Source organism: Puma concolor, chromosome D4 (genome assembly GCF_028749965.1).
Source record: "Puma concolor isolate L17-30 chromosome D4, mPumCon1.1.hap2, whole genome shotgun sequence".
Taxonomy (NCBI): domain Eukaryota; kingdom Metazoa; phylum Chordata; class Mammalia; order Carnivora; family Felidae; genus Puma; species Puma concolor.
The window spans coordinates 71,322,827-71,347,568 of record NC_141679.1 but is presented as its reverse complement, the minus strand read 5'-3'; the positions used below and the strand labels follow the sequence as shown (position 1 = coordinate 71,347,568).

Sequence of the window (24,742 nt, the reverse complement as noted above, 5' to 3'; positions counted from 1 at the left end):
AGGTGAAGCCATATGTGCACAATTAGGGAAACAGACTACGTGTTTCAACGGCAATGATTCTGGAACTACGACTACACAGGATAAAGGGAATGAGGATGAGCAGTGGCACATGTCAAACGACTCTGAGGCTTTACTTAGAACCTGAACCTGAAAGGCTATGGCACCAGCGAAGTGAGTCATATGGTCTGTGGCTTCACGCTCTGGGCTGGGGGGAGATCAGCCCAGCCAAGAGTGCATGGAGCAGCTCTGAGCACTGCAGCTCAGGAAGATTAGAGACAAAGTGAGGAGTGTTCAGAGGGGAGGGACAAGGATGGCGGAGGGTGTCAAGGGCATGTAGAGTGGGGATCTGGGAAAGACCAGAAAATGACAGTCATTTTCAAATAGTTAAAGGGAAATCAACTTGGGTTTGTTCTGAGTGGCTCCAGGTGGCAGGATAAGGACCAACGGGGGGAGATGGAGGCAGACGAATGATAGCTCCATCAGAGGAAGGACTTCCCCAGGGTCAGAACCAATTAGAATGAGCTGCCTGGAGGGACACTAAGCTCCAATAACTGAGGTGTGTGACTGTGTCTGAGGACCCTCTTTGGAGGGCGGCTATACCCTGGCTTCCATGTTTGACTGGAATAGACGCCACCTAATTCTAAAAGCAATGATGCTAAATAAATCCCCATTTATACACAATCCTGAACTTCCCAAACTCCAAACAACCAGAATACTGAGTAATGACAAGTGACATATATTAAAATGGCCCCAAGATTATGCAAAGTTTCCAAAAGGATGTTCATAAAGCAAGATGGATCATATCTAGGAAAAAGAATTCTAGTGGTGAGTGCCATTATTTGGTATGCTATCCATGCTCTGTATCGTCACTATTGGCCATAAATGATCATGAATCTGGACACTCCATTCCAAAAGCAGTCTAGACAAAGGAATTAACCACATCAAATGCGATTCCAGCCACAATTCTGCTCGTATATATTTCCACAGTTAGATATATCTATGCAAATTTGTTCTTCAGTAATAAACAAAAGTACACATAAACTTGTTTTTGAAGATTCTCATCACATAATACTTTTTTTGGAAAGTGCATTTGCCATTGGATCACTATATTTCTGCAGCATCTTCAACTATGAAGGAAGTTAGGTTGTGATAGTGCACGTAGCCCCACAGACCCAGCACTACAATCACATTAACATTTTACTCTTGCATATTACACTGTTCGACTATCAGTGCTACTCTTATCCCCCTTAAAAATTAGTTCTCACACACTGTCTCTACCCTCTCCCTGAGCTGATCCATTAGTTGGATCATATCACCTGTCCTGTGAGGTCCGGGAACATGTTGTGGAAAGGGGCTGGGAAGCTGTTTACCCACACTTATTGGGAACTATCAACAACCAAGGCTCCAATAACAAGCAGAAGGTATGTGACTGTTGAACAGTTATTACCTTATCTGATCTCATAAGTGCTCCTTGGAGCATTTGAGAGTCTGTGGCTTAAACTACTGCCAGTGATTCCTTTACAGCATGCCTGTAGGCGCAAGATCCAGTTTATCAGTCCAGGGACATGTGGACCTGGCCAGGGTTTGACCACACACCATTTAAGGTCCCACCCAACTCTACAACTCCATAAGTCAGTATGTAAAACTGATATGCTAAGATGTTTATGGAGACATCCCACAGATATTTAATCAGTGCACAACTGTGTCAACACTTACTTGCCCTTTTATTTTATTTTTACATTAAAATAAGGAGGGAATATTTGCTTCACAAAATATTCAGATTGGCCCATAAAAAAGATTTCTCTGGCTTAGAAGTCCATGATTATTTTGTTTCATGGAAAGTATCATTATAAGATTTATTTTAGAAATTAATTCACCTAGATTATGTAAAGCATAATTTCACATTCATATTTGAACTCATCCACATTGTCACTGACCTTGGCCATTTTTTCATTTAGCCCGCTGGCCCTCATTGCATTTCTGTGTAGAGTGAAAAGATTGGTATAGATTTATTTTTCATGTCCATCAGTTCTGATTTCTGAGGCACATTCACATTGGATAAGGCAAAACATAGCTCTCTATATACTTTGTACTCATAAATGTATTATTTTTTTAAATTCACCATTGTGAAAAACATTAGCAAGAAACATACGTTCTTTAAATTGCTACCTTTCCCCTAAGTACACCACAGTAGCTAAGAAATCATTGCAGAAATGGGGGACTTGGAAGTATATGTTTATAATATGCAAGCAGCTCTATTCCCAAAGGATTTGGCAACATACTCATATACTTTGAAGATAATTTCCACCCAGTTTCCACCATAGCTCCTTTGATCTTGTATGTTTCTGATATGGAAAATAAAACCCCCTGCAGGCAGAGTCCAGATCAACTTTGAGAATAAGGAGAGATACAAAGACCATGAGAGACAGACCACACTAAAGTTAGGGGGAAAATGCTCTATTATTTTCTCAATATTCCCTCCTATTCAGTCCTTTATTACGTATTAGGGCCTAGTTCCTGCACTTTGTGGCCACTGTAAACTCTATGTCTGAGGCTGGGCTGAGGACAAGGTCCCCTATGGGAGGATATCTGGACATCCCTTATTATTAAAGCTCAGAGAAATGCCAAGCCCCATGTCCAGTCCTGGCATCAAAACCAAATAGCTCCCCAGGACTTACCAGCTGCTCTGCTAGTCCCGTCCTGCCCAGGTGATGGTTCTGCTGTTCGTGAACAGAGGATTGGCAGGTCGGGGAGCTGGGAGGAAATGTAATTTACTGCATCTGGTAGCAGAGAACAGGGAATGCAATTAGGCACAGTGTCGGGAGGCCCAGTGGGTTCACTGCCGAGACAGCAGCTTGTCTGCCCTACATAATGGACCGCGGAGGCGGCCACTGAACGAGAGGATCAGGGTAAACAAAGACAAGCATTTGCTCAGTGACTGGTATTCAGCAGAGTAGCTGAGGTAGGAGGGATCCTGGCCAGAGAGCTCAAGCCCCAGGACTGCTCTATGTATTAAAAGATTCATCAGAAAGCTCTAGATACTAAGAGTACAATGAGTTCAGGAGGGAAAAGGGGTTTGGCTAGTGAGAGCCATTATCGACTTGGTAGAATTGACCAAACATGAGACATCAAACTAGAAATATGCCTTAAACAGTACTGAAAAATAGACTTGGGGCTCAATCCCTAAACTGCAAATGTAGTTTCCGGTGCCTGAATCATTCAGAAGACCTATTTTACAGACATAAAAAACAAACAAACAAACAAAACCCCAAAACTCTAGAATTTATCCTACAATTTCAATACTTCAGGTTAGTGTTTCAGCCAGGAAACCCTGAGATTCCAAATAACAACAGCCAGTGAGTTCACCATTAGCCCAGTTGTAGGAAACATGGCCAAGAAAAGCAGGGAGACCAGCTCCAGTTGGGAAAATAGCTGGATAAGGCCATTTTGGGAGGTGAGACTCTGCGGAGTATGAACCTTAGCAGATGTGTCAAATCAGAGGAAAGCAGGAAACCACTGGGGGTGAAGGAGAAGAATTTGTGTATCTCCCAGAGAGAAGTGGGAAAGGGAAGGCAGGAACGTTCTAGAGCACTGGGCTCTATATGATGTGATTCCTTCCTTATGTCAGGACCATGTCCCAGAATCCTGGAATGCCAATTGCTCCTCAGGGGTCCCTCTGGCTGCTTACTGCACATCTTCACTGAATCTCTCCTAATCACCTCAGACTCAACATGTCCCAAACAGAACTCCCATCTGTGCTCATCTGCTGCTTTTCCTGTACTCTGTGTCTCAGCTTACTGGCACCACAATTCACCCAGGATCCTGGGCAGTGCCCTGAATGCTCCCTCTCGGTGCCCAGTCAGCCCCCTAGCCTCTACCTCCTTCACATCTCTTACATCCGTCCCATCCTCTGTATCCCCATTGATATTGCCTTTGTTCTGCCAGTTTTCATTTTTCCTTTTTAAATTGCATGCTGGAGAGAACCATGGACAGACACTAGATTAGGATGAGGATTAGGATTAGTTCAGTTCTGCACCAGCTAGACCATTTGCTGACTCGCATGTGAGTATCAACAATCCAGAATGTGCTGATATTGGACCATTATATTTTGAGGAACACACTCTGTGGGTAGAGGTGGGGTGGAGCTTCACTGAGGGAATGGGTTTTTCCATATCAACCATTTGGGGAGAAGGAATAGGACATCAGGAGTAGGTGGGCAAGCCTTTCATCATGGTGAGGTTCAAGTGACTATCCCTCCGGGGCCTTATGTGTGCTGGAGAGTGGGCCCTAGGTTGGGCACACATGGTTGAGGGTCCTCTGCTGCAAAGAAGGAAACTAGGCCTTTGGGGTGATGGAGGGGACTGGGAGACAGCCATGAGGCAGCCTGCGGGCATCCCCTGAAGATGGGCCTGGTTTGAGTCAAAGGTTCTGAGTGTGGCCACATGTCTGAGGTTGCGCATGGTTCTCTATTATTCCTGAACTTAGGTTACTCTCATCCTGGGGAGTTGTGGGAAGAGTCTGGGCCCCAAACCAGCATGAGGCAGGACCAGAAGAGAGCAGAGGCTTCAGATAAGCTGATCTTGAGGGTGTAGGGGTAGACTTCTGACAGTAGCCCAGGGAAAGATTAGAACAGCAGTGTGTGGCTAGAGGGGCAGTTTAGGGGACAAGAGATGACCAGAGAAGATTTGCAGAGTTTGTGAGTTTTCCCTGAGGATTTCCAGAAATCTGTGGATTGAGATCTCAGTAAATCTGACTTTCTGTAGTCAAACGAGATGAAGGGTCAAGCCATTAAGACCAGGTGAGGACCCACATACTGGTCACGTGTGTGTCTATACATTCTATGCTAAATACAGAGTTTCTGGGGCACCTCTGATACTGAAAGTTTTAGCATCCAGAAACTAAAGGCACTTGCAGGCAGGGCACCTGTATCAGAAAGAGCACAGGATTCCAGGGCTTGTGTCTTAGCCTCCACCGGAGGCAGCTCCTAGCCCCGAAGTGAGTGGGGGTGGAGTCACCTTTGCCCATTGTTCCCTGGCTACAAGCTTGAGAACTACAGCTCTTGGAGGGCTGGGGCCACACACTCCTGCTGAGATGAGGGAGTGAAGAGGAGTGGGGCATGAGAAGGAGAACAGGGCAGCCCGCTCAATACATCATTAAGTCATAAACCTGAAGCTATGTATCCAGGAGGTGGCTGATAGACCAACACAAGGAATAATTAACAGGGCCTCCAAAGCCTCCATGGGAAGAATTTCTTCACATAGCCTCAATCTGTAAACTGCCCTCTTCCTGCCAAGGTCAATGTGGTCCATCATCCGAGAAGGTAAAGAATGGCCATTACCACAGTAGAAATGTAAGATCAGTGCTTCTTATTAGTTCTGGCACTACTGAAATATTACTCTAGCTATGAAGAATATGAATAGCCAAAGCTAGAGAAAACTGATGAACACTCTCCTGAAAACATGATTTATGGGCACCTGAGGACACACTGAGATTTCCCAGCAATTGGTATAAAGGTGTTGATAGGGGGATGGCTTCTGGCCACCACAGACTTGGACAAGATGAAAACCTAAGAAGATCAGTATCATACAGCAAGGGCAGAAATAGGCCCAGGATACACATTTTCCTTTGCCAGTTCTGGCCTAGATCCTCAGTGGGTAAATAATGGCTAGCACAGGATACGTACTATACCCAAATTATAGTTATAGAAGACATTATGCCTATTTAAGGCGGTAACAACAAACCCACCCAACTGATGAAGACTCTGCTATATACTAAGTGTGCATACGGGGTGGGGAGGAAGTGAGGTGGGGGTCAGAACGTATGTGGCCAGGGAATTCTACTCAAGATTGGAATACATGTCTCTAGATTGCTAGGACTACCACACAATCCGAAGCCATTGGTGATCCACCAGTTCCGTACCCTTATATGTCCTCTGACATGCTTAGGGTGACATGCTCAGGTGACCTGAGGGGGATCATGACACAGGCACACACCAGCAGCCATCTCCTTGGCACCTCATTAAACTAGGAATGCTTTTGCTGATTATCTGCAGCATGTTGTACAGTTATATAATCCTAGCTGGCCTTGGATTCCATAATCGGCATTTCAGAAGTAGGGTGTTTTTCTTAAGGCATTATTATTCTTAATAATTTTGTGTTAGTTCTTAGTAGTGACAGGTGGTTAATTCTAAGAGTGGTCTTGGCAATTTTGAAATCAAAGGGCCTTTGAAACCAAAGAATGATCAAATAATCAGACACTCCAGAGTCCCTCAACTGGACATGCTTCAGTTTTTACTCTCAGCCCACAGTGTGAGTTAAACATCGACCGCATTCTTGGAAGGATGTGTTCCCTCCTTCAAACTTCCTTCTTTGCCAGTAGATGTGGTACAACGGAAAGGTCCCCCCAGACTTAGTTATAACCAGAGATGGCAGGAATCATAATCCAGAATGACAGGTTAAGACCACAGAAACCTTTTCCTGGCCATTTCTTAGGATCCCTAAGATTTTTGCATCCTTGAGCCTGAGGTACCCCTGCCAAAAAGTGAGGGCAGAGTAATAATGGCAATTTTCTCTAGAGGCTCTTTTTAGTCATGATCAAGTTTCCTCCCACCTCCATGAACCACTTATGGGAATGGATGCAAATAGTGGGAAGTAATGGAGGAGGAAATGAAAGAAACTCAGGGTGAAAATGAAAGACAGAGTGGCAAGGGTTTATAACATGGCTTCAGTTTTGCTTGTTATCAAGTCATAGGCTATGAGGGTCTCCATGTGCCACACAGCCTTCCCAGAGACAAGACATTCAGGCTCTTTCCCTTCCCTAATTACAGAGATAAGTCTAGGAAAGGTCCCAGTTTGAGAAGGAAGAGAAAAAAAAAAAAAAAGAAGTAAAAGCATGAAAGGTCAATGTGTACCTTCCAGTATGTAGGCATCTGTGGGTCAATGCCCCACAGCCCCATTCCAGCCTGACATTTACTGCATTATTCTGATTATGCATGCTGCCTCAGGTCTCTCCTAGCACTAGGGAAGCTCACTATGCTTCCCATGAAGCCACCCTCAATTCCCCCAGAGAGACATGGTCACCTCTTCAGTCCATGCTCTATCCCCAAAGCATAGAACAAGAACTCCAATTTGGCTACACCCTAGAGAAGGCTCTAGAATGTCATAGGTCTTCCTCCTGGAGTCCCTGCCGGTTTGACCCAGGAACATGAGGTTTAATTTACTACCTTCCCAAAGATCATCCAGGGGCCAAACATCCAGATTTCCTGCCTTTTATTTGCTAGAAACCACCACCCTCCCTGAATCAAATAAAATAATATAATACCTTTTTTTTTTTTTTTTTTTGGCTAACGTCAGAACTATCCTTAGTGTAAATATCTTTGCTAATCTAGAAAAATACATTACCCATATCTGCATTTTAAAAATATTTTCCCTTATATTTGCAAATGACATGGGGAAAACACTGATGCTAACTCTTATTCTGGCTCCTGATCATCTTCATAGTTTAGAGGTGGGCTTTATCAGAACCAGGTGAGCAGATGGCATCCAATCCTTCTGATGAGTCCTGGCCTTTTAAAGCAGGTCTAGCTGAGGGCCATAGTGAAAGTGGTAATGGAGTGGTTTTCATGAGCTTGTAGCTAAAGTTAGGGGAGCAAGGTGAAGAATGAAGCAACAACATTCAACCTTCACACAAGGTCAAGCATACAACCTCACGTTCATCCCCAAGGCCACAGGTAAGGAGAGCGGAGGGCAGGGGCAAGGACGGGAAAGGAGGACAGAAGGAAGGCCTGCTCCTGCCAGGATGGGGTCAGGAAGCCAGGGCCCTGCTCCCACCCTTCATGTGCTCAAGGCCAGCTTAGGCCACAAAGGGAGGGATGTTCTGCCCAGCCTTGTTGCCCTGAAAGCCTGGAGGAATGCCAAGTTTTCCGATTCAAAGCAAAACCACAGGTCTTAGAAAGGTTTCCTAAACACCAGATGATGGCCTTCTGATGTGTGTTGTGACCTGGAGACCTAGCCACAAATGGGATCTTCCCTGCCTGGGACCTGGTCCCAATATTAGCACTCTTTGCTGAGCACCTTTTCAGAAAGGTCCAAGCAGTGAACCTTGAGGACCAAATGGGAAAGAGAAAGAGCCAGGCGAACTGTATAAAACTAGAAACACTGAGTCGAGAAACAGTCCTTGAAGAAGAGAGGCAGGCGAGTCTCAGGATGTGCGCCTGCTCAGTGTCCTGTACAGAGTGCTGTTCCTTCCCTCTGGTGTCTTTACACACCAACACATCGCATCTCCCAGTGAGCCCGTGTCCATGAAACCCACTAAGCTGAGTGGGATAAAATACTTCTACAGAGTGGGGGCAGAGAGCACTTACACTTACCTCCATCCGCATTGGAGAAGCTCTGTGGAAACAAAAGCAGGGCAGAGCATCACCACACATGTGGGGAGACAATCCCTCATCCACCTAACCCGTCTTTCTCCCCCAGGTCCAGAATTTGACTGTGGTGGGTAAACCCAATGCTTTCTTTTCTTCTGGGAAATATGTTTGGGATCCTGAAATTTAACGAAAAGTTTTATCATTCCCACTTTATACTGAATTTCTCCCAGTAGGGATTCATGTTGATTATCCAGCGAATACCCTTAGCCATGTTGGAGAAGTGACATCAGAAAACCCCATCTTAAAATTAATGTGATTAGATTGTTTCTTCGGTCTGGGTACCTGGGTTATAAAATGGAAGGAAGGTTCTGAGACATTCAGAAACTCTTGGCTTTATGAGTTCTCTCCTCTGCGCTACATGGCATCTGTTTTCAGAGTATTTACACTCTGTGTATTTGCAATTCATATCCATTTGATACGGTTTTGCCTCTGGCTTTTTTATAAAGGAAAGACTTAAATTAAAGCTGTAAGGAGCAGGGCTAGTCTGCTTAAGAAGAATTCGCTTTAGAATTCTAACGTCCAAGGGGAGATGACTTTTTAGGCATGAGGTGTATGAAGGGTTTGGACAATAGGTAGACGGGGTTAATTCAATGACTCTCTTCTGTGCTTCCCCGCAGACCAGGTGGTCCCACACCTGAAGACAGGCTGCTCTCAGTGTCAGGGACGACACTGGTCCTCACACAATCCGCACCTCATTTCACAGGATGTGTGGCTCAGACTTCTCATCGATATTAACTGGCCCTGTCTCCAGGGACTAACTCACTAGTGCTTACTTCCCTGTGGATAAAATTCAGAGAAATCCCACTTGTTTTCTGTACCTTCTGAAAGTCCTTGAAGGATTTTTCCGTCTCCTTCAGTTTCTCTAAGATGATTTGCTCTTTGGCAGATATCTGGGACTCTTCACTTTCTAGTGCTTGTATTTCCTGCTCCAGCCTGGAAAACACACAAACAGAGAACAGGTTACTTTACTGTCCTGCCATCCTGGGGACAGAGAGCAGCTCCTTCCTGTGGGGTGACTTCCTGGCCGTCTGAGGTGCCAGATTTCACATCACAGGGCATCCTGTGTTTTCAGCTTTGCCACTCAGCACACATTGACCAAAGGAAAACCACCCTGAGCTACTGCCACTGGTTCACTGCCACCACTTTAAAATGTGCTTTGGTGTCTCCCCTCTAACCCTATTGATGTGCGCGTTCTTAATTTGGGGGTAGATATTTTTACATAGCATAGGACATAATGGCTGAAGGAAAATAGCTTCATATTCCCCTAGCTATCTCAGAATAACTGTTCTTCTATCAGTTCTCCTAAAGTGTGAAGAACTAGTCTCATTCAAGGGAAATATGCTGCTACAAAATGGCTGGTGGCCAATATCCTTGGGAGCCTGCTGTCTGTCATCTCTCTTACTGGCGCATCCTCTACTGCCCAAAAGAAGGGAAAAGGGAGGGGGAACTGATACAGCTGCCCTTCTCTTCTGGAACTTTCTCAACTTTCACAGCCATCCTATTTTTGGAAAGGGAAATTTTGTCACTGCCAGGAGACTCTAGGAATATTCCAGAACAGCCATGATCTGGGAGATGTCTCAGTACCTTATTCTTTCAATGAAATGATAGTATTAACTGTTAACTTATATTGAGCACCAAATCTCTGCCAAGAACCAAGCTAAGAATTCACGTAGTTTAATTTATTTAACCTTCCCAATGACCTTTTGAATCAGGAATCCCCATTTTACAGATGAAACCACTAAGGCCTGGCAGGGTTAAGGAACTAGTTTATTGCTGCAGAGCCTTGAACCAAGGATTCAAGCCAGAAGTCCAGACACTACTCCTGACCATGGTGCTGAACTCTTACCACATGGGTTCTACGGTGTGTCACATTATTTCCTGCCTCACTAGATATTGTGTATGTAGGCATCTAGGGTGGCGCTGTTATGCAGCAATATCCTTAGGGTTATGAAGGGATGGATGTTCCCCTGCCTAAAGAATTATTTGGTCTGAATGTATTTGTTTGCTCATTCAATTCTGCTTTTGGGTTCTTTCCTCTCTGTTGTGCTAGAAGCTTTGTTGCAGAGTCTGTGTCTGCCTTTATCTGCCCCTTCCCTTCTTCCATCTTCTAATCTGCTGTTGAGATCTAGCTAACCAAGTTTGTTCAACTAGAAAGAGTTCAGAGTGAGATCTTGAGAGGGGTAAGGACACCAAGCCACAGGCATGGATTTATTTAGGGGTGCACTGTGCCTCTCAGAGATTTCCTTCCTGGGCATCAGAAAAATGACCTCTGGATGGATGAGACTTTGCAGCAATTACTCTGGGTTATGAAGACAACCTCTGTGTACAATCATAGTGCCTCCAAATGAACACAGATGTACTTGTCGTTTCACTCACAGTAAGAGTGGAGGTCCTTATAATGACTTAGATGGCCCTATAGTAGCTAGCCTCCTAGTACCTACATGGCATCCACTCTTGACAATGAGAGGAACTCCTTATTTTCCCATTTGTGCCCTGTGTTTCCCCCTCCTCCAAGAAACTCATCTCAAAACCCTAACCATTCTTGCCTCAGCTGAGACACCACTCACCCCACGAGGCTTTCACAGATTCACTACCAGGAAAAACACTGTCCTCCTCTGAACATTTTTTTTTTTTACATTTATTTATTTTTGAGACAGAGAGGGACAGAGCATGAACGGGGGAGGGTCAGAGAGAGAGGGAGACACAGAATCTGAAACAGGCTCCAGGCTCTGAGCTGTCAGCACAGAGCCCGATGCGGGGCTCGAACTCATGGACCGTGAGATCATGACCTGAGCCGAAGTCAGTCGCCCAACCTACTGAGCCACCCAGGCGCCCCATGTCCTCCTCTGAACATTTATTAGCACATTATTTTGGTCATTCTTCTTATTTATCAAAGGTTAAATGTTAGAGCAGTGGTTCTCAACAGAGGTGATTTGCCCCCCAGGGGATATGTGGCAATGTCTGGAGATATTTCAGTTGCCCATAACTCAAGGAGAGTGGAAGTGGTGCTCCTGGTACCTGGTGGGTGGCGGTCAGCGATGCTGCTAAACACCCTGCAACACCCTGGACAGCCCGCACAGCAAGGAATTATCTGGCCCCAAATTCAATAGTGCTGAGGTTTAGCAACCCTCAATCATTAATTTCCCCCACTAGATTATAAATTCATCACGGAGTGGAGGGCACAGGTGTTCAATATATATATATATATATGTGAAAGAAAAAGAAACTAAACCAACTGCCAAAAGACACGACTCAGCCACATGAGACCTTCAGGATTTCTTTTCTTTTTCCTTAATGTTTATTTTTGAGACATAGAGACAGAGCATGAGTAGGGAGGGGCAAAGAGAGAGAGGGAGACACAGACTCTGAAACAGGCTCAAGGCTCTGAGCTGTCAGCACAAAGCCTGATGCAGAACTCGAACTCAGGAACGGTGAGATCGTGACCTAGGCCAAAGTTGGACACTTAACCAACTGAGCCATCCAGGCACCCCGAGACCTTCAGGATATCTGAGACCAGGGTGAATTCTTCAGCAAGCCTTGATTTGAGTCTACAGGAGTCTACAGGAGAGGGAGCCAAGTGACATAGATATATAAACCAAAAGATATACAACTCTTTTTTGCTGTTCCATATCAGCAGTAAAATCTTTCACCCACCTCTGTGTAAATTATTGTGTGTGTGGGGGGGGGGGGGGGAGAGGATCAAGGAAAGGGAATAGGAGCAACATACATGGGGCAAATGATCCAGAAACTGAATTAGTTCAATGGGTAGAGGAGCTCTGGGCTAGAAGTTTCCTGGGAAGACTGATGATAGTACTTGCCAGGTGGGTTCTGAGCAGATTGAATCTCAAGGGACAGAATTCCTCGGAAGATATGTAGGATGTGGGTAGAGTCTATTATTCTCAACCATATTCCCTCCCTCCCCTCTTCACCTCCATGGAAAGTAGATACATCCCTGATGTACTGATGTTGGTCTTGGCCACTTGGTTTGCTTTGGTCTCATGGTGGGTGGTTTGTACCTTCCTGTCCCTTGACTATTGGCTTAGCCATGTCATATGCTTTAGCCAATGGGATATTGCAGACACAACACAGGAGAGGCTCGGAATGTGCTTGCCCAGTTGGGTTTGTCCCTGTGTGCCTTACCAGCACCAAGAGAAGAGTGTGTCTGGCCAATGGCTGTCCTTTCAGCCTTGGCCCCAGAAAAAACATAACAGGAGTAGAGTGGAGCCCAATCCAGAGTCAGAAGCCATGCCTAGTTGGATCTATACCTGAAATTAGAGCTGCTTAACTGGGCCCAGCCTAGATCAGCAAATACCCAGTACAGTCACTGAAGTATGAGCAATAATAAATGGCATTCATCTTAAACCACCGAGCTTGACAGTAGTCATATAGTACTATTGTGACAAGAGCTAAGTGATACAGCTCAAATATTTATATATTATATGGGTACATATTATATATGTGTGTATATATATATATATATGTATTATATGATATATACATGTGGATGTATACCCTAATAAAACATATAATAATATATATACATTTGTAATGTGTGTATGTGTATATAAGATTAGAAAGAATATAAACTACCCCTGCCCCACTTCTCCTAATCCTCAGAGAAATCTGGAGGGATACAGGGCACACTCTCATGAGGATTAAGATGGAGAAAAGAAGAAAATATCAGGGCACTGGGTGGCTCAGTCGGTTAAGCATCTGACTCTTGGTCTCGGCTCAGATCATGATCTCATGGTTCATGAGTTCAAGCACCGCATTAGACTCTGTGCTGACAGTGCAGAGCCTGCTTGGGATTCTCAATCTCTCTCTCTCTCTCTCTCTCTCTCTCTCTCTCTCTCTCTCCTTCTCTCTCTGCTCCTCCCCACCTCAAAAATAAATAAACTTAATAAAATTTTAAAAAGATAATAAGAAAATATCAGTAATAGTTGCCTCTGGGTAATGGGATATTGGGTCATTTTAATTTTGTTCTTTATAATTTTCAATATTTTCCCTTTTTTAAAAAAAAACTCACATATTCCTTGTCTAACCAGAATAAAACCAACAAATGGCTTTTGAAAAAGTCCTCCTTTGACCAAGTGCTGAGAAGGCAGCATTTCACAGGCTGTGGCATGGGAAAGGAGCCAGCTTCTCATGTGTCCATGAAGGGTTAAATGGACCCACACCAACATCGATTTACATTCAACTCGACCCACATTTACTGAACTTGTTTGGTTGGACTCAGAACTAGGCACTGCAAGGGATTCTAAAATAAATAAAATCGTGTTAAGAATGGCTGACTGAAAAAGGGGGGAAGAAAGGCCAACTCTAAAGTAGCTCACCTCTCCCAGTGAAGCAGCCTCTCTGTGGCCTGATGCCCACTGGCTGGCCCGACTGTCTCCCCAGCCTGCCCCTGGCCCTATGGGTTTCAGAGCTCTCAGCTATATAGCTCAAGCACTAAAGATTTGGGTCATGATACTGTGTAACTGAGAAGGGGGAGGGAGGGAGGGAGAGAGAGAGAGAGAGAGAGAGAGAGAGAGAGAGAGAGAGAAAGCAATGAAACTAAACTTCTGCAATAGCAACAAATGAGTTTCACCCAAAGGGGACGAATGAGGGGAATCGACAGTCTAGGCAAGTCAGATCCAAGGAGCAGATTCCTCTACAAATGCACAAGTGGGCTTGGGCCCAGTCTTGAGGGCGCCAAACAGCCCAGGCCACTATCATTCTGTGGAAAACCTGAGTCCCGGAGCCAAGGGCGTCCCAGGGAACAGAGCCTCATGGGGTTCGTAAAAGTCATCTCAGCCAGGCTAGAGATGCTACTGTTTTGTAGTTTCGTGACTGAAATCTAATGCAGGCTTTCCTGGAGGAGCCAAGTAGATACTGCTGAACTAAAAATAAAGAATGGGCAGGAAGTGTAATTTATACGCAAGGTTAATCGAGGCTCCTGAGGCTGAGACAGGTGCATGTAACCGCCTCTGACTGGTTTGCTCGTTTTCTTCTGAGCAAAAAGCAAACTGTAATAGGTGGTAAGCAGAGGTAAGACACGCTGCAGACGTGCAGGTTTAATTTACTGGAGATAAAGGTGCAATCATGGCCAACTGGTCTTCTAAAATCTACCTAACCTCAACAGACCTCCCTCACGGGAAAATACGAAAGACCTATGGCTCTGTGAAGTGCATCGATCACTCTCCTCTCAAAATCCATTTATGCATTCATCCATCCAACTTTCTGCAAACACCTTCATTCCATCAGGCACTGCGCTGAGCGTCAGGGACAGAGCTGCATCAGGCACAGTGTCTGCTCATCAGAGCTCCTGGTCGAGTGATGAAAACAGCCAAGTAAACACGTAAGTTACAGCTCACAAAGCATCTGGACTGTCGGCGACAGATTTCTACAAGTTTAAGGCCCTGTTGAGGTCACAGCTGAATGCAATTTCCAACTGCTACATAAGGTGGTAAGGAAAACTTGACTGAGGAGGTGATATGTTAGCTGGGCCTTGAAGGATGCATTCATCAGGTGGATAAGAGAAGAAAATGCGCCAGAAGGAGGAGACCGCACAGGCCACGGCCCAGATTATCATATGTCCCTGCTCTTACCCAGGGGCATGGGCTTTGTATGGCCTTTTCAGGCACGGCAAGATCTACCCTCTAGTTGAAACGGCTCAGCACAATGGCCTCAGAGAGGCCCTCAGCTTCCCATCCTCATCCCCATGGCTCTCTGTGCTTGCATCCTGCTCTGCCTTGTCTGGCCTGGAAACAGCTACCTGGCCTTAAGGGCTCTGCTGAGAACCTACCTTCCCTCCTCCACAATAGGAAGAAACAAGGCTCAAACAAAGAAGAGGCTGACTGAGAGGGACCCTCTGGCTCCTGTTTCCCGAGATCCTCTGCTACACTTTTAACCTTCTTACTTACGGAAGCCAATGAATGTTTCCTTTGTGTGGGTGTCTGTCAGGTGAATCCAAAAGAGTACAGACAAATACAAACCAGGTTTCCAGTAGTCTTACTGCTTAGAGAGGACTTTGCCTGTAAACACAGGTGTGTTTTGTTTTTCTCTCCCCATCAGTGGTGACGTGGATAATAATTGTAATACTAAAAATTCTAATATTGTTTTTGTGATGTATATATGGCTTGTAAGCAACAACTACAGGTAATGATTAGGATTTTTGAGTGCTTACTGTGTGCCAGGCACTGTTTCTAAGTGTTTTACAAGCATTACGATATTTACGCTTCACAAGAGCCTCTGAAGTAGAAAGTTTTGAACTCCATTCCACAGATTAAGGAAATAAGGTACAGAAAGGTCACTAACTTGCCTGGGGTTGCAAAGATAATGTGGGGCCAGGATTTGGACCTTGCTGGTGTGGCTGGAGGACCAGTACTCTCTGTCACTTCTTTCAACTACCTCCCTATGACAACTTAGTCTTTTTCCCTCATTTCCTGAGTACATAATGCAACATAATGTATTTTTCATGCTCATAGAACCAAAGAAGGTCAGGCTAGGAGTAGAGGCTATTTAATCTAATTACTTTTCAGAAACATGAAGCCCCTGAGCTGTGTTCCACTCAATGGTCATCCTACCTCTGCTTGAAATCCTCCACACACGGGGAGCTCACCACCTCTAAAGGCAGCCCATGCCCTCTTAGAATAGTGCTGACCTTCAGATCAGATTGCTCAGATTGAAGCGAAGTTAATTTCCCTGTGGCTTTCACTGCCTGAGCTCTATCCTTTGGAAGTGCAGAGGTCAAGTTTAGCAATCCCCATGACTTGTAGGGGCCCCATTCTGGGAAACGGGAACACCCAGGCAAATGGAACTTGCCACCCAATGGGGGACATTGGTGATATGAACTGGGACCTAGGAGTGAGGAGGGGAGTGATGGGAGGAGTAGAAAGGTAAGGTAGGAAGAGGCAGGGGGACTTCTGGGCTTCCCCATGGAGGAACTCAGCACTGAGTCAGCTGAGGCAAGAAATGCAGTAAAGAAATGTTCACAAGTGTATTCCTGAACAAGCTCTGAGCCAGATCAGTCTGTTCCTGACAATGGCGTGAGTCTTTACAATTTTCCTCTCCATTGAAGGACCCGAGATAGGGTTACATACAAGAAACGTGAAAGGCCAACCACAGCAGCTCGGTTGCCATGTGTTTGAGTCTCAGTAAATTCTCCCAGAATAACAGGAGACTCTGGCAGATGGCCGAGCTGCTGAATTTAGACCTGTTCTCTTCTCCTGAACTGCAAGTTCACAGCTGAGCAGTCAAGTGGGGTGCCTGTCTGGCCAACTTGCCAAAACAAGAACCTCAGGAAGAATATTTGTACTCAGAGGAGAGGAGAGCTGCCCACATCTTTGTGTATCCAACACACACACGCACACACACACACACACACACACACACACACACAACCAGAACTGTTAGTTGTTCACCAACTTCCACCCTCCTTTCTTACAATCCCTGACGTTTAGCTAGGACTATGGCCACACAGAAAAATGACCACATTTCTCAGCCTGTTTTATAGCCATATACAGCATATTCTGGCCAAAGGGATGTAAGTGAAAGCCCTGTAGGGCAGCTTCTAGAACCGTCTTTAGCCCTTTTTTCTTTGGCCCTTCTTTCATCCTTCTGTCTGAAATGCATATGTGCTGGGCGCCTGGGTGGCTCAGTCGGTTATGCGTCCAACTTCGGCTCAGGTCATGATCTTGTGGTTTGTGAGGTCAAGCCCTGCCATCGGGCTCTGTGCTGACAGCTCAGAGCCTGGAGCCTGCTTCTGATTCTGTGTCTCCCTCTCTCTTTCTCTCTCTGCCCCTCTCCTGCTCATGCTCACTCACTCTCTCTCTCAGAAATGAATAAACTTAAAAAAAATTTTGAAATGCACATGTGCTGAGGTGGAACTCTCACTTGAACTCTGAAGATGAGGATAGGAGAGGGATAAAATGAAAGAATGAAAGAAGCTCTGGGTCCCCAAGGAATTCAGAGAGGGCCACTAGACTGTTCTGGACTGCCTACCTGTGGATTTTTACTGGAGGGAGAAATAAACATCTTGTTCAAGCCACCGTTCTCCTGGGTCTCTTCGCCTGCATCCACATTTAATCCTGATTAATACAAGACATGTAGCACATACGGCTGAATTTGAATGGATGCTCTTAGGAGTATGCTGAGGATGTGGCGCCATAGCTAATCACAGCCCAGAGCCTCATTAATGACTCAGCAGCAGAAGGAAAAAAAATGAGCAATCGCCAAGTTTGGAATTCACGATGACGAATCAACTCTTGTCAATGGGGCTTGGCTGAAGCTGTGAGTCACAGACCCCCAACCTCAAATCCCCTCCCCATCCAAAGTCTCCAAAGGGAAGTTCCCTGAGTTTTGCTCACTGATAACCACCCACGTCTTAGCATCTCTTTGGTGTGCTGGGATGTTTATGTCAATCTGACTCCCAGTGCCTTCACCAGCTGGATTAACAGGAGAAAGGGGCAAGTTGTGCTGTCTGTGCACTCGAAACGCCTCTGCGGCTGAGCTAACCACCTGGACGCATCAGACTTAACAATATGGAGCTCACCAGTGACACTAAAGTTGCAGTGACAAGGACGGAAGCAGAAGACACATTGTACGCCGTTCAGAAGTGCACATGGCGAGAGGCTACAGGGCCTAGCAGCTGTTAATTGTGCCTGCCCTGATCCCCCGCCACTTTCCTTTTGGGAACAACATCCATTACCCCTCCTCCATTCTTTGAATATTTAGCCTCTCTCTCTCTCTCTCTCTCTCTCTCTCTCTCTCTGTCACTCACTCTCATCTCAATTTCTCTGTTTCTATAGTCTAGGTAGAGAACATTGGGAAGAATATTGTTTATTTTCACACAAATAGATGCTACAAAATTCACTTCGCATATTTCGGGAAGACAGTGCATTAGTTTCTATGGCACTCTCCAAATATTTTTCATTTGTGACTCAATTTGCAAGGAAACGGCTTCCTTTTACTTAGATGAGAGTATCTGGAATCACCACAGATTGTTTGGTATTTTACTGTGAAAAAAGGTTAACAGCCCTTAAATAAACAGAGGATTTCCACTTCTCCTCATAATAGAATAGGACCTTCCTTGAGTGCAAAGTGTCAGTGGAAACTCAAGCCCATTTCATTTTTCCCCCATGTCATCACTGAGGCAGAAATATGGCAGAGAAGAGAATGTCCCTTCAGGAATTCCTAAAGTACAGCTCATATCTTTTCCCTTGTTGAAAAGCTTCTGGTGGCTCTCCATCACCTCCTTCCCGAATCTCAACTTCTTAGGCTGGAAGTTCACTCTCGCGCCCCTTCCCAGCCTTATGCCGTTCCCTGTGTTCCAGCCAGAACAGAGTATGCTGCCCTGGGAAAGAGCCAGGAATGAGTCCCCACTCTCATCCCCATCTAACACACCTAAAAATCAAAGCCCAAACCAAATTCTGTCTTTTTAGTCATGTTTTCCTTAAATCATTTCCACCTGATGTGTCCCCTCCTTCCAAATCCCCAGAGCATTTCTAGCCCTGTTAGGTATTTGACATGGTTGTTAAAAATGTATTTACCCTCCCCAACCCTAGCTGTACCAGCCCTCTTCTGAGCATAGGCTTATTGGGAGATAAGACGATATGTTATTTTGTTCCCTGTACATATGTGTTGAATGAATGAAAAGCAAGGCAAAGCAAAAACACACTTTTAAAAGATTCTATAGTGAGGGGCGCCTGGGAGGCTCAATCGGTTAAGCGTCTGACTTTGGCTCAGGTCATGATCTCATGGTTTGTGGGTTTGAGCCACGCGTCAGGCTCTGTGCTGACAATTCGGAGCCTGGAGCCTGCTCTGGATTCTGTGTCTCCCTCTTTCTCTCTGCCCCTTCCCCGCTCGCGCTCTCTGTGTGTGTCTCTCTCTCAAGGATAAATAAACATTTTAAAAGATTCTATAGCGAAACTAACTTGATGCTATTCAATCTAATTTTTTACATCTTGGCTTGGTTTTGCTACTTCCCCCTTCAAACTAATATACTAATTTGTATATCCATTGAGAAAAAAATTAATATTGGATTTATTTATGTCTTGATCTAAGTATACAGCTGGGACATAGTAACACAATTCGTCACTGATGTTGGTGCAACCAAATTTAATACCAAGTAAATATGAATTCAAATTTCTCTCTCCATAAGTTTTCCTTAGCCCACAAGATCAGTCTATCACTCCTTGTCTCGTGTATTTATTCCATCCGGAATCAAATGGCTCACACCACCAGGATCTGTGCAAGTTGATTTCTGCTACAGGAAATCATTTCCAAGCTTGTGCTGAGCATTGATTTCTTGGGTATAATTCTTGTTTGAGCCTGCTTCATCAGAAATAAAGAGTTTTGATTACACGACAGTGAGATGAATCTCCTTTCAAAGCAACACATTTCTCAATGGCTTAAACCCTTTTCTCCCCAAGAAGCGTCTCTTTTTGTAGAAGAGAAAAAAGTCTCATCCAGCCTTTGTACCTCCCGACTCTGACTCAGAGACTCTCCTCCTCAAGCCCAGTGCCTCCACCTGTGCACCTGACCTTGCAGATTCCTCTGGGAAGGCACTCCTTCAATTATCCCCTCCTCTTGTAGCTTCAACCTCTCCCCAGATACCTCTTTTGCTTTCGTCCATAAACAAGAATAAATTCTCTCACATTAAAAACAGGTGAACTTCTTATGACCCCACAGCCCATTTGAGTTACTGCTGAATTTCTCTCCCAGATTCCCCCAACAGCACTCCCCTCTGGTGGCTTCAACATTCTTGTATCCCAATCTCCCTCCGACAGGCTCCACTCTACTTTCTACCCCCACCACTTTGTTGTATCTGGTCTTGTTGTATCTGTTGTATCTGGTCTTGTATCATGACCTCCTGACTGCTGAGTCTAAGAAATATTCTTCAAGGTGAATCTACTGACTTTCTCCATTTGTTAAAATACTGTGGACCACTCTTCATCTCCTTCAGAGGCCATGACACCAAATTCCCAATATGGGCGCCTCTTCTACTCCTTCATTAAAAGTTCATTTGGCTCACTGTCCTCGCTAGACGTTTTATCCTTGGCTAATCATGTCCAGTCTCGTGGTATAATTCCCACAACATGCTGACATCTACCTAACCTATACCTTTAGCCTTTCTCCTAGATTCCAGCCACTGCATACAATTGCACTTCCCGTGTCTCCATGTGGATAGTCCACAGGTACCTCAAAGCCAACATATGCATGACCAAACTCATCTTTCTCCAAAAAGCTGTTCCTCCCTCCGGCATTCTTTACCTCAGATCCTGGTACCACCATCAATCCATTCGACTTAAGATGGAAACCTGGATGTTACCTTGCCCTGTGACTTGTCCCTCTCTGGTAATCACCACACATGTATATTAGCCACCTAAATCCTGCCAACTTGCCCCACAAATATCTGTCATATCTCTTCCTCTTCAGCCCAGTTAAGAGTGCTCTCCTTCTTTCTCCTAAATGCCTACAGCAACCTTCTATCCAATCCCTTTTCTTCTATCCAGCCTTATTACCCTCAAATCTGGAATGGGCATGGACACACCACAGTTGCGTTCCCCTGATAGAAAACCCTCACAGGCTCTCTGCTAGAAGTTCCTTAGTCTACATACACCCAGCCTCCCATTCATCTCCAGGAACAATGACTTTCTTAAAGATCCCTGCACACAGGGCGCTCTTTCTTGCCTCAATGCTTTTGCTCATATCACTGTCTCTGCTTGAATTGCCCTTATTCTCTCCCTTCCCATTCTCCTGGGTAATTACTGCTCATTAAGAATCTGCTCAGGTATCATCTCTTCTGAAGGTCTTCCCTGATGCCTTTACCATGACGATGCCTTTCCTCCTTGCTACCTTATCCTCTGAACATATTTCTATCACCAATTTTATCCGATTGTGTATTAATCACTTGTTTATGGATTTGAGGCTCCCTTCCCAACTCCCTTTTGCAAAGCTCTTGAAGATAATAACCATCTCTTCTTTATCTTTCTTTGAATGTGGCTTCTAGCATCTAGCTAGTTTACACCTAGCAAGGAACCTGGCTCAGAGAAAGTTCTCAAGAAATGCTGGCTTAGGAAATATGTGTTTCAGTGAATGTGTGAGTTGCTTCTCAACTGGAAGCAGCTTCAAGGCAGACCTTTTGGCTCAAGGCCTTCAGCCAAACGTGAGTCTTGAAAGAGCAAATTTAAGTTAGCGGCAACTCCAGAAAAAAGAACTGATTGAAAAGCAACTTGTCTTATTAGCTTTCTCTGAGATAAGAAAATATAGAAGGTAACCACTGTGCTTTCTAGACTTTTCATTCATTTCTCCAAATATCTCAAATGTATAATTTCACCTGACCCCAAGTGTGTGTTTGTGTGTGTACATGTGTGCACATGTAATACACTGTTCTTACTTCCTCTGGGGCTCACCTATACAAAACCACCGGTAGAGGACACGCAGCTCTGCAGAAACTGGGCTGGAATGATGGAGAGTCTCAGCACTTACTTTGCTTCCCCCTGTGATTCTCTTTGGGCTTGCCCTTCATGCAGGAAGCATCTGGGCGTTCATATCTGATTGTGAAAATTGTTTATGTGGCACATTCCTCTCATCCAAATCCCTGTTTACTCATTGTTTGTGCCTAAATCCAGCACTGTGGTAGCTTTCCTGCTGAGTCAGAGTTCTCCATTAGCCTCCGAGTGTGTGTGTGTGTGTGTGTGTGTGTGTGTGTGTGTGTGTGTGCGCGCGCGCACATGTGTATGCACATGGCTTCAGCCACAGACTTTATAAATGCCCAAACTGGGAATAATCAACACATTTTTGCCTCTTGTCTGTATTGAAGGTTACTCTTGGAAGATCGGTGGAGCTTTCAAGATACTCAAGGTAGCATTTTAATGAGTCATTCATCAGAAGAAAAATATTTAACGTGCAACAGTAGTAATGGTAAAAATAGCTAACATTTGTGGAGCATTTACCATGAGCCAGACAACATGTTAAGTTGTTTGGAAGCATTATTCAATTTTCTGCAATCTTCATAGCAGCTATTCCAATCCATACCTTACTGATGACGAACCGGAGGTTCAGAGAGGTGCAGTAACTTATGGCCCATCACCAGTAAGGGGCAGAGCTGGGACCCAAACCTACGTCCCCCTGTTGCCGCAGGCTGGGATATTAGACTGCCCTGTGCTGCTTCCTTCCAAGAGCAAATGAAACTATTCCTATTCCACAGGTTTTCAGTATTTCCTCTTTCTGGCATAGAATTTTCTTTTCCAATATATTGATCAAATAGATATGCTCTGGTTGAGGCATGAATACACTGGGAGCTCCTCCTGCTTCTCCTACCCTATCCTTGTCTTGGCTGGGCCTTTCTACAGAACAGAATATGGTTTGGAAACCATGTCTCTGCGAGAGCAGAAAGAGCATCTGGTGTATAACTATGGCCCCCACAGTGCATACAAGAGTGCATTGTACACAGCCAGCACTCAACCAATGTCTACCACAGGAACATGGTTCTGAAAGGGGGCATTCCTGCCTATGGCCACCTACCGTCTGAATTTCCATGAGCTGCCTGACTGGCCACCAAAGGACAGAAAACACCTCTGGCCTTTGGGCCCTAGAGGGTAGAATGCTATCCACCTGGAAGGGACAGGTGACAGTTGAACTGTGCCTGAAGTGGACCCTCAGAAGGAATTTGGCCTGGGGAACTGTGGCAGGGGCTGGGAGACTTGGCAAATCCAAAGGGATCTTCCTCTTATGTTTTCTTGTTTTTTTGGTAACCATGTTTTCCATGCTTCATATTACCAGGTGACAGCTCCTCCTTGGTGGAGAAATTTGTCATCCCACTGGGATAATTCCAAAGTTATTCTAAGAGTTCCTGCTCTGAGCAAATCAAGCCAATCAGGAAGCTCCTCCACATGGGCTGAGCCGGCTGATTGTTTCCCCCTTGCACGCTTCCTGCTATTGTTCTCTAGCATGTTCTCAGAGACACAGTCACTGAGCCCTGCCCCTTCCTCTCAGGAGCCTAGGGCTGCAGTCATTGCTATGGGTTGAGGTGTGTGAGACTCTAAGATCAGGCACCTGGCCAGGAGAAAAGGGTCTGAAATGAAAACAGGGGTGGTTGCTGGCTAGAGCAGAAACCAGTTTTTGGGTCTCTCTGGCCTCGGGAGGGAGGTATGAAATATTCTGGATCATTCATTCAGTGTTTATCAAGCATGTGTTGGGCTAGGTACAGTGACAGTTGCCTAGTCTCTACATTTAAAAAAACTCATCCTTGGGTCACCTGGGTAGCTCAGTTAGTTAAGTGTCTGACTCTTGGTTTCAGCTCAGGTCATTATCTTACGGTTTCATGAGTTCAAACCCCACGTTGAACTCTGCATTGACATCATGGAGCCTGCTTGGGATTCTCTCTCTCTGCCCCTCTCCCAATTGCACTGTCTCTGTCTCTCTCAAAATAAATAAATAAACTTAAAAAAAAGAAAAAAGAAAAAACTCATTTTCTGAGGGGGAGGCAAGTGTGAACAATTTCAAAAAAGTGCTGGGCAGAGCCCAAACTGCAAAGTCCACAAGACAATCAGAGAAGAGAGCCTGACTGCTTAAAGAGTGGAGAGGGCAGGATTTCAGGGGCTTGGAACATTTCAGTGGGACCATTCCAATGGGACCTCATCCCGTTTCAGTGGGATGAGAAAAAGTATCAAGGCAGAGAAGTGTTTAGAAGGCATTTCAGGCCAAAGCAATGGCATGCACAAAGAAGTTCAATGTGCCAGTAGGGTTCAAGCAAGTGAATGAGGACCTCTATCAGACTGGACTATTCCAAGTGTGCTCATGAAGGGAAGAAGGTGACAGAGAGGGTCGGGTCCAGGATGAGATGGCACTTGAATGCTACCTCTGGGGTTTAGATTTGACCCTGAAGGCAACAGGAGACGGTTTAAGCTACTTGTCCATTTGTCTATTTGTCCGTTTCATGGGAGTGCCTGGATCAGCTATGTTCTAGAAAGATCACTGTGGCAGCTGTATGAGAATGGATGTGGATATGTAGGGCAGGTGCAGAATGAAGCATAAAGGTCAATTAAGAGTTGTCCAGGCAAGGGGTGAGGAGGCCTACTGTGAAAAGCAAAAAAGGGCTCCATTTATTGATTTTTGTATTCCAGTGACATCAAGGTCATTCTAAGTCAAACATTTTGGCATTGGTGTGGCCTCACAGGCTGGGCTGAAACAAGTGAGCGCATTAAATTGTGAAACTACATGCCAAGGTAGGCTGTGGTAGCCCAGTGCCTAGAGTCTGTGTAGTTTAGCAAGACTCTGGGCTTTACCCTCCTGCCCACCTCTCTCTTGGCCACTTCCTTGAGACTGCCCAAC

General features: G+C 45.1%; 1 protein-coding gene across 10 annotated transcripts in view; it reads right to left on the bottom strand.

Moving 5' to 3' along the window:
- The window catches only part of PALM2AKAP2 (PALM2 and AKAP2 fusion), a 448,549-nt gene that overhangs the window by 201,059 nt on the left and 222,748 nt on the right, over positions 1-24,742 (bottom strand). For 7 of the 10 annotated variants that reach the window (XM_086683682.1, XM_086683680.1, XM_086683683.1 and 4 more), the window contains exons 5-7: positions 9,244-9,358; positions 8,369-8,390; positions 2,679-2,780 (exon numbers count right to left, since the gene is read on the bottom strand). In XM_086683682.1, the coding sequence (XP_086539808.1) occupies positions 2,679-2,780; positions 8,369-8,390; positions 9,244-9,358 (239 nt within the window). The remainder of the gene's footprint in view (positions 1-2,678; positions 2,781-8,368; positions 8,391-9,243; positions 9,359-24,742) is intronic. The other 3 variants (XM_086683690.1, XM_086683681.1, XM_086683686.1) reach the window with 1 other exon arrangement.